The sequence below is a fragment of the Hetaerina americana genome, unplaced genomic scaffold, assembly GCF_022747635.1.
Source record: "Hetaerina americana unplaced genomic scaffold, ioHetAmer1.1.p SCAF_9, whole genome shotgun sequence".
In the NCBI taxonomy this organism is placed as follows: Eukaryota; Metazoa; Arthropoda; class Insecta; order Odonata; family Calopterygidae; genus Hetaerina; species Hetaerina americana.
The window spans coordinates 2,426,726-2,446,213 of NW_027287538.1; the positions used below are offsets into that span (position 1 = coordinate 2,426,726).

The window sequence follows — 19,488 nt, forward strand, 5'->3', positions numbered from 1 at the left end:
CTCCATGGAGTTTCCAAAAGTTGAGCAAAGGAAGGTGCCACACTCACCAGAGCAGCTGAGGAGGTGGGTGTGGAGGGGGTGCGGACGACTGCAGTTTCACCACCTTCCGGGAGCGCTGCAAATTGCCCTTTGCGGACAACTTCCGGGCTAGAAACCGCTCCGTTTTGATACGACGAAGCAGTTCATCTCGCAATTTCAACAACTCTTCATGTTCCAGCTTTAAGTACATGATTTCTTCGCTCTGAGAAGCAGCTTTTTCTAACTCTTCTTTTGTAAACTTGCTTAATGGATCTACCGTGGCATGTTTGGACTCTTGAGAACTTTTCACGGCGTGGGAGTCGCTATAATTATGTAAATGGACCTGAAAGAAATACAAGTGACAACATTTTAGCAAGCAGACTTGATAATTATATTTAACCATTAATATCTGTCCCACATGCAAGAAATTTCACAGTGGTCACGCATTATAATCATTTGACCTGAGCCAGAAGTTAGACATCAGACAGATATTAGTAATTCAGGTACCCTGCAAGCCACCGCTAAGGTGTGTGGCATGGGATGAAGACACACCAGACTAATTTTGACCCAAATTCGACCCTACTGGGGTCTGACAATGTTATTCTGCTCCTTTTTCATTCGTGAAAAAAATGACATCTAAAATCTCTCCATTCTAACCGATCTGACCCATATTCCTTGATTTCCATTCAAGTGCATTAGGCTACCAAAGTCCTGACTGGCTAAATCACTTGGCTGGAATTGAGGGAGCCAAGGTTTGAATCCCAGGCTAGACAAAAGATTTTTTCAAGGTTGACATTTCTTCCCTGGTGATGACGGTTGATGGTGGTTGATGGACTCTAGCACTACACCGACTACACTCCCATTACTACCCTGTTTCTTTGGATCTGGTATCAATGCATGAAAACAATTCTCTCTGAAAACAATAAATGCATTCAATATTCATGTTTCCTGCTCTTAAATCACTTTTTTTACCCAAAAATGTTATCAGATGTTATATGTATAATAAGCTCATAAACACACACACACCAAATATCGGTAGCTTCCCAGTCATGCATCTGCATTAGTTTGACCAGCGCAGACAATAGTGCACATTGTGTTGGTTCCAACCTCTTTTTGTAAGCGCAGACAGCAGGGCACTTTAAAATACAATCCAAGCATGTTTTATACGCTTATTGCCTTTTGCTCCTTATGTGACATGTTCTGCAATACATTGCACGTGAAAAGCAATAACACTCACAGTTCTCAATGTTCCAGAAGTTGCATTTTGTTTGAAGCAAAGCAATCAGTCAGGTAATACACAAGGTTTGAGTAAAAAGTATCGGTAACAATTATTTGCTGACTTGTGCGTGAAGTGCTGAATTCAGACTGTTGGTTGTTAAGTGTGCCCATGATCGCAGATCGTATATTGGCAAGGAAGCATGCACACCTCCCCCTACGGACCTTCTGCCTTCCAGGGAGCCAGAGAGTCATGGTTAAGCCGCGATAGCTAAAGTGTGTCGATGCTCAAGGGATGTACTTTGAAGAATTTTGAACCATTGCGGCAATATCTGAAATCTATTTTTCCAAAACTTTTCCTGATATTTTTCACACAAACCATGAACAATTAAATACACATTTAATAACAAGAAGAATGATATGAATTATGAACTATCCAGCAAGGATACATAATTTTGTAATTTCTTATCAAATCAAAACTAATAACCAATTTATTACTAATACTTTGAACTCATATCAAGACAATTTTGAACAGTTCATGCAGGTTTACATGCCACCGAGCAACCATAAGGAAGAAGAGGTTGATAGGATATACGACTAGTTAGAGGACATAATCGCGTGTCGCTTCAGGGAAACATTCGATAGCTATGGGGGATTGTAATGCGACGGTAGGCGAAGGAAGAGATGGTTATGAGGTGGGGGACTACGGTTTAGGCACGAGGAATGACCGCGGGGAGAAAGCAGTTGAGTTCTGCAGGAGACAGGGGTTAGTCTTCACTAACACTTGGTTTTAGACACCACAAAAGGCATAAGTACACGAAGTTTATATAACCTCATATAAAAATAAATTGGAGAATGACTTTTGGAAGTTAACAATTTTTTGGTTGAGTTTTGCCGACTTTTTTTTTGCCTTTTGAGCAGAGCCTTGACATATGTTTTTCCTGTGTGTCCCTTACATTTCTTCCTGAAAAGCAATTCTTTTGGCTGGAATGTGAAGAAATATCTCCAATTAACATAATTCATACCTTAACTGTTTCAGCTTTCAGTTCTTCTTTAATCTTTCCCATGTCATTTGGCATACCGTCCGTCTCTCTGCTCCCAGCACCTTCCTTCATTTCATCTGAAATAAAGAAACTTATACCAGCGACAATTCCATGAAGGAGAGAGAATGTATATGTTAGCAAGCCCTTTGAAACATTGACATGGAAGCGTTCCGATTACCCCTAGGGCTGTGCTGGCTGGGGCAATGATAATTGCTCCTGGTAGGGTGACCCAATCCAGAGAGATTGAAGGTTAGGAGCCAGACGAAAGGTAGTCCACGCAGCGTCTGTTCCTCGGTGAGGCAGCTGCAAAGATGTCCAACCCCAGTGGGGCAGCCAGTAAGTGATGGTGTCACGTTAAAAACACTTTTGAGGAAGGCAACAGGAAACCACCTCAATTATCATTCCCAAGATTTAAATGATGGACTATACAGAGATTTTGAGTCCTGGCCACTACGGGGCTCGGTCCAATCGGCCGTGTGTCGTGCCCGGCAGCAGGGGAGGCAAGGCTTCCGCGGTCGTCATCCCATGAAACCATTGCAAGGGAAAACCGGCAGCAGCAGGACAGAAGATGCACGAGAAGAATACCAAATAAGATAGAATAGGAACTTGGAATGTAAGGAAAATGTTGAGGACAGGAAAATTAGAGAGTATAAGGCGAGAGATGGAGTAAAGAAATATACGAGGGCGGTTCAATAAGTACCTGTGTTACAAATGAAGAAAACATTTTTTTTAATTTTTCAACATAGTCCTCTTTTAGAAAGATACACTTCTCCCGACGTTCTGGCCATTTTTTTAACCACTCCAAAAAATAGGATTTGCCGAACTCTCCAAAATACGCCTGTCTCGGCGATAACTTCCTCGTTTGAGCTAAATTTTTTTCTCGTGAGCCATTTCTTCATGTTAGGGAATAAGATAAAGTCGCAGGGAGTTAGATCGGGTGAATACGGGGGGTGCGGCAGCAATTCATAACGTAGTTCATGCAGTTTGGCGGCGACAACTCCGGATGAATGTGCTGGTGCGTTATTGTAGTGAAACAGCACCTTCTTTTTTGCCAAATGTGGCCGTGTCTCCTTCAATTTTTTGTCAAAGCAGGCCAATAACTCACTGTAGTATTTCCCAGTGATGGTTCTTCCTTTTTCTAAAAAATCCATGAGGATGACGTCATTTGCATCCCAAAAAACCATCGCCAAGACCTTTCCAGCCAATCGGACCATCTTCGCCTTCTTTGGAGCGGATTCACCGGTAGAAATCCATTGTTTAGATTGTTGCTTAGTTTCTGGTGTGTAATAATGAATCCAGGTTCCATCAACAGTGATAACTCAACGCGAAAACACCTTAGGATCTCACTTAAATTGCTGCAAACACTGCTTCGAAGTTGACAGCCGGATAAGCTTGTTGTCCACCGTGAGCAATGGCAGCACCTATCGGGCCGACAATTTTTTCATCGCCAACATATTATGTAAAATATTAATTGCCGTTCCGGTCAACACACCCACGGCCTCTGCTACTTCGCACACTTTCATTCGTCGATCAGCGAGAATCATGGCGTGGAGTTTTTGAATGATTTCCTCGGTAACCACATCTGCCAGGCATCCTTGTCACTCCTCATCAAAAACAGATGTTCGCCCACGTTTAAATTCGTTGAACCAATATCTAACTGTGGTCATAGATGGCGAAGTGTCCCCATAAAAAGCATCCAACTTTGCTTTTATCTCCTCGCATTTCTTCCCATTCCCGAACGATACCGCTCTTTTTCCATCTTAGCAAAAATCACGAAACAAATCTTACTCGAATGGCTGCCAAGTCCAAACTACCTTTAAATCAGTCTGAAATTTTTTTACCGTCATTTGATAGATGGCAGCACACAATGATAACATAAACTTCCCTCAGGAATGCCCTTTGTCAAAAAAACACGGGTACATATTGAACCCCCCTTGTAGATATTTTAGGTCTGTGAGAGGTGAGATGGAGGGATAGTGGGGATTGCTGGAGTGATAGTCATTGAGCAATATATGGCAGAAAGGACGAGAGCCAACGAGGGGTTGCCATAGTATTAAATGAAGAGGTAGGAAGAAGCGCAGCCAGCATAGAGCAAGTAACGAATAGATTATTACTAGTAGAGATAAAAGCAGGACCGACAAACTTGGTCTTAATTCAGGTATGCAATCATAAGAAGGAAGAGGTCGATAGGATATACGATCAATTAGAGGATATAATAGGGTTTGTTACTGCAAGGAAACATTTCACAGTGATGGAGGATTTAAAAGAGACGGTAGGCAAAGGAATAGATGGTGACGAGGTCGGGGACTACGGTTTAGGCACGAGGAATGACTGCGGGGAGAAAGCAATTGAGTTTTTCAGGAGACAGGGGTTACTCATCACCAACACTTGGTTTAGACACCAAAAAAGGCATAGGTAAACATGGAAAATGCGAGGTGACTCAGAAAGGTATCAGTTAAGACTACATTATTATTAGGCACAGAGTTAGGAACAGCATGATCAATTCGCACAGCTCCAAAGAAGCAGATGTAGCTCTGATCACAATTTAGTTGTTATGAAGTATACCATCTGTTTCAAAGCAAAACGGCAAGGGTGGAGGGTTACAAAATGGAATGTTGAAGCATTAAATGAACTGACAAGGAAGGAGTATCAGCACGCTCCAGAGAAAATCATGAATGAGGGAAAAGAGCTGAGTACTTTCGAGGAAAAATGGAAATATATGAAAAACCTAGCAAACCATGGACCACGAATGAGATGATTAGAAAGATGGATGAGAGAAGGAAATGGCAGAATGTAAATATAGAGTTGGGCAGAAGGGAGTACAAAGAGATAAATAATAATTTGAGACAGGCAACAAATAAAGCAAAATAAACATGGCGGAATAAGCAGTGCGAAGATAAAGAAAGTTTGCAAAGGAATGGTGAAATTGGTGCGCTGTACAGCAAAGTTAAATCACTCTTGGGATGGAGAAATGAATTGGGTAAGACACTAGTTAAAGCAGAAAAGATCTAAGAGTATGAGAGGAATATATAGAAGAACTGTACGGTGAAGAACTTGGGCTAGTGCAATTCAAGAATCCTAGTCTAAACGCAATACTGTACAACCATCTTCCCTCTTAATAACTCATAGAGGTCATTATCACTTCAAATTTTTGTTCGACACTTGGTTCCTGTTATTATTTGGTTATTATTGACACTTTTACTAACCATTTTCTATGGATTTATGACATTCTCATACTCCTTATGGTTGAGAGTCTGTAGACTGATTGTTTATCTGGAGAGATACAATGCATTAGCAGAGGGATGACTGACTTCCCCCTTAACGCAACACGTATTAAGTATGGGGGCAGCTCCACATGTGACGTGAAACAAAATGCGCTACATTGTATACAGTATTCTGCATTGTCGGGTTTCACCGCTTCGTTGTTTGATTCAGACTACAGTTTCGCCGAAGTTGCATTCGGCGTCTTCAGGTTGAAGATGAGGGACTCGGAATTTTGCCACCCTTATATAGGTGGTCCTGTCCAGTGGCTGCTTGCTGATTGCTGTTGTCAGAATCAAACAACGACGCAGTGAAACCCGACAATGCAGAATACTTCAAACCACCGCCGCGAAAACCTATGCAGCCATATACATTGTATACATTTATTATTTATTTGTTAATTTTTTAGGAAGTACTTTCAATGCGATATTAAAACTCTGTTGCTTACTACTGACTTTAAACAGTGATATTATCAAATTTGTAATGCAGACAACCATTTTCCACGTCTGATGCACAAAAATGTACTCAACAGTAAGTAATTCTGGCAAATGGGCTTGCGCTCATCAATTGAAATTACACCAGCTCTACCCCCCATAGGCCCATTACATGCAGGCTGATTTTAAGACCACACTTTGGAGTGAAGATAGAGCATCTTATGGGCTGGAAAAAACAGTTTATACCAAAGTCAAGGTTTGGTACTAACATTTATTGGTCCTATGTCCAAATATTTAACCAAAGGGTGCCGCAAAGATCAATTCTAGGTCAACTTTTACTTATATGATCTCCATTCTCATCTACCATCAGAGTAAAGTGACCTTATATGCTGATGATACTTCAACATTACCCTTTGTACATTAATCTATGGAGGTTAATTATTCTCCACATCTGACAGTAACAAGCATCAGCGACTGGTATAATCTCACATAGTGGTGAATATGATCAATATTATGGCAATAGGAACCTTCATGATATGTAAACTTTTTCCAACTACCTCTTTAGATGCCCTAACACTATTATATTATGCCAAAGTCCATTCATATTTGTCTTATGGTGTAATATTTGCATGGGAAACACATGGTAAAACACCCCTAGGGTGTAAAAGTTGGCTTAAACCTCATGGATTGCCAACTATGACAGCCTGCAACATTCTATGTACGGTAATGAATAACTGATTGAAGCACTTTTCCACTTGATAAAATTTTCATTTTATGACCGGGTTTCGATGTATTACATCATCATCAGGTCTAAGCTCAGGTCAGGCCTGATGATGACGTAATACATCGAAACCTGGTCGTAAAATAAAAATTTTATCAAGTGGAAAAGTGCTTCAATCAGTTATGCATTATGTTTGACTTCCACCACATCATGGCTGAAGCTACTCAATTTGTATCTACGGTATTTCAGGAAAACAACTTGTTCCTGAAAAAGCTCCCAAAATCTCGGAGTGTGAGAGGGCCCCTTGATAGCTTAACAATAGCTTAAGATCCAGGTTTGAATCCCACTTAAGGCAAATGATTTTCACACTCACGAAATTGTTGCATTGTAATTGAAGTGTTCTTTCGTGTATTTTTCTTGTTCTATTATTATCTGTGAATCTTCTAGGCCATGTTCTTTTTCACTTGCCTGACCAACAGAACACTATAATAAATAAAGAAAAGTACAAACAGTGTAACTGATAAAACTTGTAGACTTGAGAGAACACATGACACAGTCGTGTTGTCTTTCCATGCTGGTGGCACACAATGGCTATCGTCTCTTTTGACCTTCAAAAGGAAAGCCTTGAACAAGGAAAAGCCGCCTACAGGTGTGTTTGCGCATGTTCATCCGAGGGCTGGATGGATTGACAAAAGAGGGATGGAGTTGTGGGCTTTGTGGTAAGGTGACACAGATTATAATGACACAGTTTTGCAGATTTGTGAGCCGGTCAAAACTTGATCAAATGCCATGAACTGTGAAAGCCATAAAGTCATTCAAGATCTGTGGAATTATTTATGCGCTTGATGTCACAGAAGATGACTTGTTGTACAAAGACTCATTTTCTGAAAAAGAGGCTTCAAGCAATTCTTCATTTAGCTCTGAGGGTCGATGGCTAGCTATAATTATGTTCCTTACATACATTTTTAGAGACATAAATAACTATAAAATTAATACCAAAAATCATCATAGAAATTCAGGTAACATGTAATTTTTTTAATACAAACATGCATAAAAACGTGGTTGCATTTAATTTGCCACTCCATCCTACATCCTTTATATGCCTGAAAATAAGATAATTTACTCAATCATGATATTGCCATCGTTAATTACCTATCTCCTTCCTTTTATTTGCTGAACTTTTTGAGTCAAAGCTATTTCATAAAATAAACCAAATAAATGAGCGTGCATACCTTCAACACGACTTATTTGCATTACAAATCTGGTTTGACTGAAATTTATAATCACTAAATATCCGAAAGTTTTCCTTGATAACAGTTCACAAGATCCATCCCTCCTGAACCCTCTCATCCCCAAAGGGGATACTTTCCTTTTTGATGACCAAGTTGCATCCAAGTAGATAGAAATAAGGATGCTTAGATGATTCTATTTTTTACTCATTGAATCTCTTCAACCTAATGGTTCCCTGATTTTTAAACCAAAACCAAATGCCCTCAATTTACAAACTCTCGGACAGCCACACACAGTCATCATTACAATTGCATCCACCAATGAGAAAGGGCATGCACAAGCAGCGTGAATCACTCACCATCATTCCTCTTTGCCTCCTCCACCCCCGACTTGGCGTCGACTTCATTTTCCTCACTCCACCCCTGGACCCTGCCACCATCCAACTCATCCTTCAACCTCGGTGCATGAACAACTACGTCTGACAGGTGCTGTTTGTCCTGATCCACCTTTGACTGACTATTTGCTTTGACTGCCATGCCAATGCTATTGACGCACTTCTCCGCACCATCTTCCACTCTTGCCTCCCCTTCTTCTCGTTCCTCATCTATTGATTGCTTTGTCTTCTGAAGGTTCAAGTTCATCTTGAAGTCTTCCGTCTCATCTCCTCGAGGAACCCTGGGGCCATCTGCAGTCTTCTCGGTGCCGCTGTCTTCCTCCTCTTGGCTCTTTTGTGTATTGCCGTGAGCTCGTTGCAGTAGCCTCAGTTTCCTCTGTCATAACAAAACCAAGCATATTATTTAAATAGTATTTTCACGGAATCTGCTGTCAAAAGCCACCTACCAAACATTTTGGCATACCATACAAAAATGGAAATTGGATTGATATTTATTGCCCTTCAAATGTTTCTTTGTTTAGAAAATTAAATGCCGAACTCATGTTTACAGTGCTATGGAGGGCGGTGTAACGGTGATCAAGGAATTCACTATCAATTTAACTATGCACTATGTTGAGGGCAGATCCAACTCTTCCTTTGCCTCCGAGACATGCCCACATTCTCAAGAGGCAGTGAAATGAATTCATTGACAAACAAAGCAAACTTTTAACAAGCAGGTAATTCCCTCCCTCGCAGCAGTTTCATTACAGCTCTTGAGGTGAACTCAAACTTATTCTGCTCACGCTGAGATTTTGAAAAGACTAGGTATGCTTTTCAACATGTTGCCATAAACTGGTTGAAATGAATTTTGCAATTTTAGAGCTTGATGAGGAAAGCAGTGGAATTCCAAAGTATTTCACGATGCCCTAGGCTCATTAAGCCATGCACTTAAGGTGAAATAGTTAAAAATTCCACCACTTTCTTTAGCAGGCCCTCAGCATGTTAACTGCTTTTTATGAATTTATCATTTTCATTTGAATTACAGTGACATTTGTCAGAGTCTTGTTGTGCTTGAAATGACATCATTTTCCCACTGAAAAACAAGCAAAGGTGCCAATTACAACTCATCCATCTTCACTAAGAACACTGGATACGCTGGCATGGAATTCTTGAAAACACTATCGAGTAAATTAATGGGAAATAGACGTTTTTTGTTATTTTAGTCTAAACCACCCAGGGCTTGGGTGTATGTAATTATCAAATTGTTATATCAATGTTCAAAGTCCGATGTAAAGGTCAAAAGACTGTTTTCGGACTAATGAAAAATAAATAAACAAAATAAATAAACAAACTACATCAATTCCTTTCCGATCATCCATACTATAGAGAGTTGATGAATTCATGTCCCTTTCTCTACGTTAATGATTTTCTCCATGAATGACTCTCTATGAAAATACTCTTGTTATTGCCGCAGACTGCAGTTTTTTTGGGTTTTTACTCCGTACACTTACTTATATTTTCATTTTTTGAGACACATGATGACTCCGTAATATTCACTCTGTGATGTCTGCAAAGAATATGAGCACACAATGTGACGTATTACATGCTTGCTACAAACACGTCTCACAGGAACCAACAAACATCATAATTAACTATTATTATTATTACATTTCTGTGAGAAATCACCAGATATTTCTTGCAAATTAATGAAGCAAGAACTGTCACCTACTGACCTCTCTTTGAGATCAGAGTGAAAGTTATAATTCCTATTTAATAGATTTCATTTCTTTAATGCTTTTGAAGCTTAGATACACATTAAAATATTATTACCAGGCTTCATTCAAAACTTTCTGAAAATGCAAAGCTAATTCACACCTTACTTCTTCCCATTGATTTTTAGTTTACATTATAGGTTCCCTGAAAACATGCTGGTAATTAAATATGAAGTTGTAGCTCTCAAACAAGATCATATTATTGTTTTCAAAGCCGTATTTTACAATTTTACAGGACAGAGAGACCTTAAAAGAAACTGCGGGAGATAAAACAGCAGTTACTTTTAATGGAGTCACTCCCTAAAAGCAAGCTACAATGCAACAATTTCAGAGGGTAGAAATCATTTTGGAGCGTAAGAGGATGCCTCGGAAGCTCAACTAGATACAGCACTCGCCAGAACATGTAGGGATCCAGATTCGAAACCCTGTCAAGGTAAAGATTGTTACACTCTGAAATTATTGCATTGTAAGAACAGAGAGAATGATATTGTTCGATTACTGTGAAGGACTGTTTTCATTTCTAACCTCAGAGAGATGAACGGCTACCTTCCAACGACAGGGGAAATATGTTTTCTCGAGTCAGCTTGGGGACAGAAAATCAACTGAGTGTCGGAAACCATCTCTACAACATTCCTCATCTGATCTTTGATTCCATACTTTTAGATTATAGCAATGCTCTTTGATTTTTAATGTATATTTGTGATTGTGCATACATTTAATGCATGAATTTGGGTTTGAGCTACATTTAATGCAATTGTTAGTACCATGCTTTGTATCTCAACTGAGCCTGTATGCATTTTACTCCTTTTTTTTGACGTGCCTCATATCACACAATCCACCTGGTGTGTTTGTAATATGATCTTTGAGCAAATAAAATGTATAATTATTATTATAAATGCATGGTTTGGGTACCATGGTGGAAGAGAATCCAATCATAAAGCAGTCAGCAGTTAAGAGACGTAGTCTGACGCACTCATTTTAAAATGAAAATCACCTTGAGGTTTGTCACAAATCGCTGCACTTCCCAAAGCTGCTCCTCCCGCTTCTTTGACACCAGCCCTGCATTCATTTCTTTATGTATCTGCCCCAGAAGGGATTCTTGCTTTGCTAACTCCTCCTCTATCCCTTCCACGGAATCGGGGCACGGAGATCCTGCACTGAGGGGAGGTTTGTACCTGCAAGACGACACATTAATCAGCTTTTCTTAACTAAGTGCATAAGCTACTTGCTTATCCTCTGTGCTGCCACCTTCTAGTGTAAGTTGTCTTAAAAAAAATAAAAGTCGGTCATTCTGAAGCAAATTGGATTCTGGACACATTCACTGTGATTAACATATTTCTGGGCAATCACACTTTTCACCATGATACATTAGTCATAATAAATTCTTACATTTGTCACATGGGCATATCAACCTCAATTTCAAGACACTCGCTTCAAATCTCGCCAACACTTAAATCACTTTAAATATATTTCTAAAAGTGCAAAAAATTTATCTTTGATGTTTTGTCACATCTGATGAACCATTATTCAAACAAATGGTGATTAGACGGATAAATTTAGACTGCATGGCTGACACAAACACACAAGAGCAAACTGCCCACTCACTTTGACAAGTTAACTTCCCCAAAGAGTGTGTGCCGATGATGGAAGAGGGCAGCCAAGGCACGCTGACCAACCATTAGCATGGGACCGACAATCAAGGACACATTCTGAAACCCCATACGGTTGTGCTTCTCCTGAAAAGGCAAAGCAAATTCGCAAACAAATGGTCAAAAACCTAATAACAGTCTCTTAGACAATTTGCACTCTAACAACATGCAAATATGGATATATTATATGCACATCCAAATTATACCGCAGTACAATTACATTTAAGTACAAAGCTACAAACTGGTTTATTTATCAACTTCAATGCACTTTTAATCAAATCAAAAACATAATTTTGGAAGGGGCTCCTCTTACCTAGTGAGTAGGGAAAGAAAACTAAAAATCCCAAGAAATTGGCTTGGATTAAAACTTGCAGGTTATTGTTATCATAAAGGTTAATGTTTACCAATGGAAGCGGGTGGAAAACAAAATTCCCATGAATGACAATTTTCCTTTGATGTTCCTTACCTATCAGTTACTGAGCCAGAGTAGTTGGAATACAAAAAGGCAAATATCAACAACTTATCTAAATTCCAAGAAACTGCAGGAGGTGCCGCAACAGTACCTTCTATCGGAGTCATCCACTAAACATACATTATAATTCAACAAGTTCAGAGGGCAAAAATCATTTGCCTTCACCAGGATTCAAACCCAGATCCCTTGATGTTAAGCCACCGAGACATTCCCTTACACTCCGAAATTTTGAGGGCTTTAAGCGAACAAGATTTCGCGACGATATACCATGTGTACAATGCCACAGGCATTCACAGTTGATAGTCCATGAGGTTAAAGCCAACTTTAAACACGCTAGGAGTTTCACCTTTGACAAATTCCAAGAAACTGTGGGAGATGCCATGACAGTAAATATTAATGAAGTAATCCCCTTAATGTGAGCTAAAAACACTAAAAATTCTTATCTATCTAAAAGGAGAATGTCATTGAATGAAGTTTTTCCATTCACTAAATCATTTTTCAAGCTAAAAGTCAATTTACATTTCATTGTGGTTTTCTCGCACTCAAATACTTTTTCTCTCTTCTACATCACTCGGGGTGTATTTTAGCAATTTTTACATAAACAACTGTTTTCCGAGTGCTTGCAAATTGACTCGTAGCATTGGGATATAAGTCTCGGGCTTTTCCAAGTTTCTTTTACATGGACATTAAATGCTCCTCAGTGGGAGAAACAGAAGTGTTCATTAGATCTAAATTTTCCATTGCAATACTTTTTAAGAATAAGAAAACCTTGGTAGGTTTCCCCAGCTGGCAGAAGGGACTCCAGTACAAATCCAAATTAATCCCCCCATAACCAATTTTCTCCATACCAGTGCACTTACTGGTAGCATGCAAAGGAAAAGGAATAACACCGCAAGCCTCAATATGGGTCGATTTCAAGCTAGCTCTTGAGGGAATTCAGCATGAGCCACGGTCTGATTTCAGCCTTGAAACCAAATTTTGGGTCGATCATGTGATGTTAACTACATATGTATTCTAAGGATGTGAATTAGAAAAACCATAAACACAGTAATCGACCTAAAGGGCGGGTAATGATAGAGTACTATCCCAGTACTAAGCCCTATACAGCAAGTAAAACTCAAACATCGATGGGGTAATAAGGGGAGCCAATGCCTTTCCCAGTGCCGGTTGTGGTTTCCCAGGAATATATGGTACCCGAAAAATCACTCAGCTTGGGTGGAGCTGCAGGTGCCCAGATTGGATTGCTCGAGGATCAAACCCGCGCCCTCCTTCCCATCAGTAGTCCAACGCTATACCCCCAGACCCCAAAGCAACCCCAAATATGAATAGTTAACATAATTTTTCCTTCCAAAGTCCAGTAATCTGCTAGCAAACGAATGTTACTAACCTATAATTTAGTCTTTCACCCAAATGATGTTTTTCAAGCATGCTCCTCTTATTCCCCATCATGGTACAAGCTGCATTGATATATCTCCCATTGCTAACTCAAGGGCATTTTGACAAAGAAATAAAAAGGTATGACAAATCACCTGATCAACTATGTGCTCCATGTGAGTTAGAATCCAAGCCAGGATAGTCTTGTTAGGCGATGGCAGTTGCTCAACTAGATTTTTTAAGTCTGTTAGATTTTGACTACTGGCTGACGAACCACCAACAGCCACCGCGGCCTCTTCCACGGCCTTCGAAACCACAGGCTCCGGCAACTCTCTGAGAGGAAAATAATTACCAAGCACCCAAATATGCATATGAATAAGTTTATACATTTCAAGCAAAAACAATTCAATTACATCCTGGTTACAACATAGTCACGTCATCTTCAATCTCATGCCTACTCTTATCCCTTAAAATGGCATTTTCACATCTTATATCAGGGCCACAAGTTTTCAGTGAAAATGGATTGTCATTAGTATTGGTAAGTTGAACAAGAAACAGCCAGATCTGCCAATTTTAAATTTCAATGTGCCGGATAAGTATTGATAGATAGTAAATATACCAAGAATTATAAAAATTGAGTTCTAAGAAGTTATTTTCATGTTACCTGAAAAACTGTTTGAGCAGACTAGTGACGACAGATATTTCATGGCCAGACAGCGACACTTCCTCCCTCTGATTATACAATTTCCTCAACTGCTGGACCTTTGACCTCATTCCCAGGCTGCGATGGATCCCTTCCACTTTAAGCCCTTCAAAAGGAAACATTAAATGGCATTTGCATCAAAATTATCGAACTATGTCCTTCTTCATTTACTCCATTACCACTTTTAGATATTAAAATAACGGAAAGCGGAGGGTGTGTGTCGCCGGAGAGGACATGTTAATGGTATTCATGTTAAGCAGTACTTAAAAATTGTGGAGTGTCCTGGAAAAACTTTTTTTTTATCAGGATCCACGAAAACCTACCTCATAACTGTAGATTAAACATAATTATAATCAAGCATTAAAACAGAGATTTCTATAATATTGTGACACACAACTCTCCGCTAAAAGTTTACAGTCCAACTTTTTACAAAAGGTTTGATTTCTTAGTTAAAGGATTCATTTCTTTTACTAGTTCCTTTGCATTAATATGAGAATCCTCTCACCAATATCCATACTTTGCATGCATGCACCCTCTTCAATTCCGTACGAGTACACGACACCTTAATCAAAGTATAGAATAGCTATTATATATCATACATGTATCAAAGAGGAAAATGAGACTTGAACTTAGTACAAGGTGTGATCAAAAAAAGACAAGACTGATTTTATAACTTGTTTATTCCGACGGATACAGCTTAATCGAACTTTTTGCCCTCAAAGTACATGCCTTGGCTGAAGACACACCTTTGCCAACATTTCTTCCAGCCCTCGAACCCTGCCTGGTAGACCGCCTTAGGGATCTTCTTCAGGTCCGCCGTAAAATTAGTTTTAATGTCCGCAATAGAGTTGAATTGGTGCCCTTTCAAGTTTGATTATAACTTTGGAAACAAAAAAAAGCCTGATGGAGCCACATCTGGAGTCCCGCATCCACAGCAGGGTGGCTGCGGGATCACAGAAGTTCCGCTTCTGGTGAAAAACTCTGTCACGATCAGCGCCCTGTGAGCCGAGACAGTTATCGTGGTGGAAAAGCCATGCATTGTTTCTCCACATCTCCAGCCTCTTTCGGCTCACTGCGACCCTCAGTCTCTTCATAACCATTAAGTAGAACTCTTTGTTGACGGTTTGACCTTGAGGGACGTATTTGTAATGAATCAGCCCTTGCCAATCGAAGTAACACACCAGCATGACCTTCACATTGGACCAGGGCATGCGAGCTTTCTTTGATCGCGGAGAATGAGGAACTTCCCACTGAGAAGACTGGGTCTTGTCTCAACATCATAACCGTAAGCCCAGATTTCATCACGGTTACCATGGTTTTAAGAAACTCTGGGTTGGCATTGGCTCGATCCAGGAGTTCCTGACAAATTTCCACAGGTTTTTGTCTCTGATTATCAGTCAGCCCCCGCGGGACGAATTATGATGTGACGCGCATCATGTCCAAAATGTCCGTCAAAATTGTCTGACGGGATCCAAAACTAATGTTCACTTCCTCGGCTATCTCCCCAACACTTAAACGGCAATTTGCCCACGCCACGTAGTTCACAAAAATTTGACATGGTTGGGGTCTGTCGAAGTTGAAGGCCGCCCCGTTCACAAATCTTCATCTGTCGAGGTTCTGCCTGATTTACAATGACTCTACCACCCAAAACACTTTTCTTCTTTGTTCTCGAAGCTATTGAAGTTGATGAAGTTATGAGTCTTCGACTCATGCCTTCATTAATAAAGGCTGGCTGAATCATTCCAAATGTCTCAGTTGCACTTTTGCCAAGATTGAAACAACATTTCACGCACACACCCTCTAGCTCCTTCATTGCTGCCATTGCACGCAACGACAAACAGGTTAAGACACGTGCCGATGCTGCTGCGTAACGACTCCACGTAAACAAACGCAACGACTCTCGTTTTAGTCGTCAGATGTGTCGCTCTTTGGCGCCATGTGTCTCGTTTCCATCCGTTGAACGATTTGCGCAGAATAAAATCAGTCCGGTCTTTTTTGGATCACACCTCGTACATATTAGTTCATTATTTATAAGTTACAAAAGTTTTCAGCAATATTTCAGGGCTTATACTGGCATATAATCAGCATTCAATGCCTGATTCACCAAACAAAATAATAATAATCTTTATTCATCAAAGAGAGGCACTTGCAACGATAGATGTCATCAAAAGAAAAACGTATAAATACATTAAATTCATTACCATGTTGAAGAGATGCCCATGTATTACAATGTCACTCTTGAGAAGTCCAGTTCAAAATATTCACTTAAAGAGTACAAGGGGTTTGAAATCAACCAATCCTCAATTACAGTTTTTGAACCTATGACAGCTAGTCAGCCTTGCAGTCTGGGGAAGTTTGTTGTGGAATTTTAAGGCGAGGTTACCCAATTGGTTGATGCTTCTGGACAATCTGCATTGGGTAATGTCTAACAAATTTCTTGACCTTGTATTAAGGCTGTGTGTATTGCCTCTTAATGCATAGTTATTTAAATTATCTTTCACATGAATCAAGCACTGTTAAATGTATATGTTTAAGACCGTCATCACTCTCAGCCTGACAAAGAGTGGATGAGAGTGTTCATGAAGGCCAGAGCTGGTTATGATCCCAACTGCTTCCTTTTGCAACATAAGCAGAGCTTTGGTGTGCCTTGCGTGTGTCCCCAAACCCTTCGGCTCTCATAACTTAAGGGACTTTGGAAAAAGGCTAAATAGGCAAGTCTCAAATGTTCCTCAGGAACACAGCTTTTAATTCTCCTGATTAGGAAGAGATTCTTGGAAAGCTTTTTGGAGATTGCTGTAACATGACTTCTCCACGAAAGTTCAGAATCAATAAAAGACCCAAGGAGCTTGACAGAACTTTTTTCCCATTTAAGAAATAGTTTATTAGCAGAGAACCATTCACTAGGCTGTTATTTGCACATCTTTCAGTTCTTAATGTGTCTGTTTAGGATTTTCACATTTACTTATAAAAGTAGTGTCATCAGCATACAAGATGCAATCAGCAGGTACGTTGCTTGGCAAGTAATTGATCATCAGCAGAAATAACAAGAGGACCAAATATAGCCCCCTAGGGCACACCATTTTTCCTTAACTTAAGCTGACCCCAGAGCTGAGCTAAGCCATAGGTAAATTAGATAGATTCCTTTGCAAAGGAGTACCTCATTCAAGCTTCCAGCAACTGCAACCTACCATGTTCCTCGAGATAGTCAATACAATCTCTCACAACAACGGGAAGCTGAACTCCATCATGGCATCCACCTCTTTCAATAGCAACATTAAGATTCACACCAAAAACTGGAGCTAACTCTGAGAAAAGAAATAAAGAGAATATTCAGTGAAGATATTAGTTTACTATTTTCATCTCATTCAATGGAATCACTAAAAAAATTCATGCGTCAAATTTCCTCTGTGTTAATAAAAAGAGCCAATGAGAGCTAGAACTTAATGCTACCAATATATTCATTCTCTCAAGATAATTATCCATAATCCTCAAAACAGAGTAAAATATAAGACACTCAACTGCACAAAAGTTACAAAAATACATAATAAGACATTTAGTAAGCCAAAATGTATTGATGACATTGTATTATGGATTATTTTACTCAAGACTTTGTACGGCATGGTATCAAGGGGCCTACCCTATCACCTTCTCAGTGTATTGAAGATGCAGAAAAAGATGGTGAGAGTGATGTGTAATTGTTATGCCCACTGTCGACCTCTTTTCAAAAAATTAAAATTGTCATCCTTCTCTCTTAAATAGAGTAACAACCATTTAAAGACCTTGGCGTTTTAATTGACCAGAAACTAAATTACTCCGACCACATACAGACTTTAAAAAATAAAGCAATGTCCCTACTAGGCCTTCTTTACCGCTTCACAGAAATTAAAGATTCAATTGCACTCCATTCGTACTTCTCAATAATTGTCCTTCCCATCATATCATACTGCTCCCCCATTTGGTCCACCTCATCCCCAACTAATCTTAAATCCCTCGATTGTATCTCTCATTTCTTTGCCAAAATAGTCAAACACTGAGTCCCACATTACCACAATATGTCCTCAAATGCTGTTCTGTCTTCCCTATCCATTTCTAGTCCCCAAAGCTGCAGACTTAAAGCTGATTTAAAACTCCTCTACAAGACCCTAAACTCGGCTGTTGATTGCCCTGAACTGCTATCTTTCTTCAACTTCAGGATACCAACGGGTCAATCGGGTCAGAGTCAGAATCTGCAGGTGCCTATGCGGTCGTGTCCCACTACCATGGAGTCGTGAGGAAAAAACTGCACACTTCTTGCAGCATTTTCACAGCCGAGCTGTCAGCCATAAGGACGGCCCTAGGAGAAATAAAAGAAAGCAATGGCTCTTTCCTCATCTGCACAGACTCGTTGAGCACCCTAAAATCTTTATCGGTCTTTGCACCTGTGCACCCGATAGTCCAGGAGATCCATTATACCCTGTTGTCCCTTCAGAGAAAGGGGAACAGGGTCTCCTTTATATGGACTCCTGGCCACGTCGGCATAAGAGGTAACGAAAAAGCTGACCAGGCAGCGAAGGATGCCCTTTGAAAACCCGAGACCGACTCCAACTTGGTTCCAATGGAGGACGTAAAGGCTGCCTTGCGGAACTCGGTCCTGCATCAGTGGAAGGAGGCTTGGCAGTCTCTGCAAAATAATAAACTCAGGGCAATAAAACCGGTCGTTTCACCATGGTCCTCTTCCATCCGGAACATTCGGAGGGAAGAGGTCATGATTACGCGCCTGAGAATAGGGCACTCTGCCCTCACTCATTCGTACCCCTTTGCGGAGGTAAAAGAACAGCCCCGCTGCAATGAGTGCCTCCAACCCCTGACGATAAAACATATCCTGACAGAATGTAGAACATACCATCTACATCTACATCTACATAATACCCCGCAAGCCGCCGCAAGGGCGTGTGGCGGGGGGTGTTAGGTCACCAACCGTAAAAACGAAAAATACCACATGCAAAAAACAACACGGAAAATTACACCCCAGCAGCGCACACACTCATGCAAAACTCCCTCCATCCAATACTCATGCAAACACATACACCGCAAAACAACAAAAAACTGCACCCCAGGATACAGCACGAAAGCCATCCTAAAACACGCAAGCCAGGACACAACAAGCAAGAATTTGAAACATCACTACCACATGAAAATGCACCACAAAACACTCAACCCCCCAAAGAGACAGTAAAAGGAAGG

The 19,488-nt window shown here is 40.2% G+C and overlaps 1 protein-coding gene across 1 annotated transcript in view; it reads right to left on the reverse strand.

The window, feature by feature from the left end:
- Positions 1-19,488, reverse strand: part of Rlip (Ral interacting protein) — a 45,538-nt gene that overhangs the window by 10,363 nt on the left and 15,687 nt on the right. Inside the window, exons 5-12 of the mRNA XM_071598014.1 lie at positions 17,454-17,570; positions 14,227-14,371; positions 13,718-13,895; positions 11,673-11,803; positions 11,062-11,242; positions 8,281-8,692; positions 2,259-2,353; positions 48-361 (exon numbers count right to left, since the gene is read on the reverse strand). Coding sequence (XP_071454115.1) covers positions 48-361; positions 2,259-2,353; positions 8,281-8,692; positions 11,062-11,242; positions 11,673-11,803; positions 13,718-13,895; positions 14,227-14,371; positions 17,454-17,570 — 1,573 coding nt within the window. The remainder of the gene's footprint in view (positions 1-47; positions 362-2,258; positions 2,354-8,280; positions 8,693-11,061; positions 11,243-11,672; positions 11,804-13,717; positions 13,896-14,226; positions 14,372-17,453; positions 17,571-19,488) is intronic.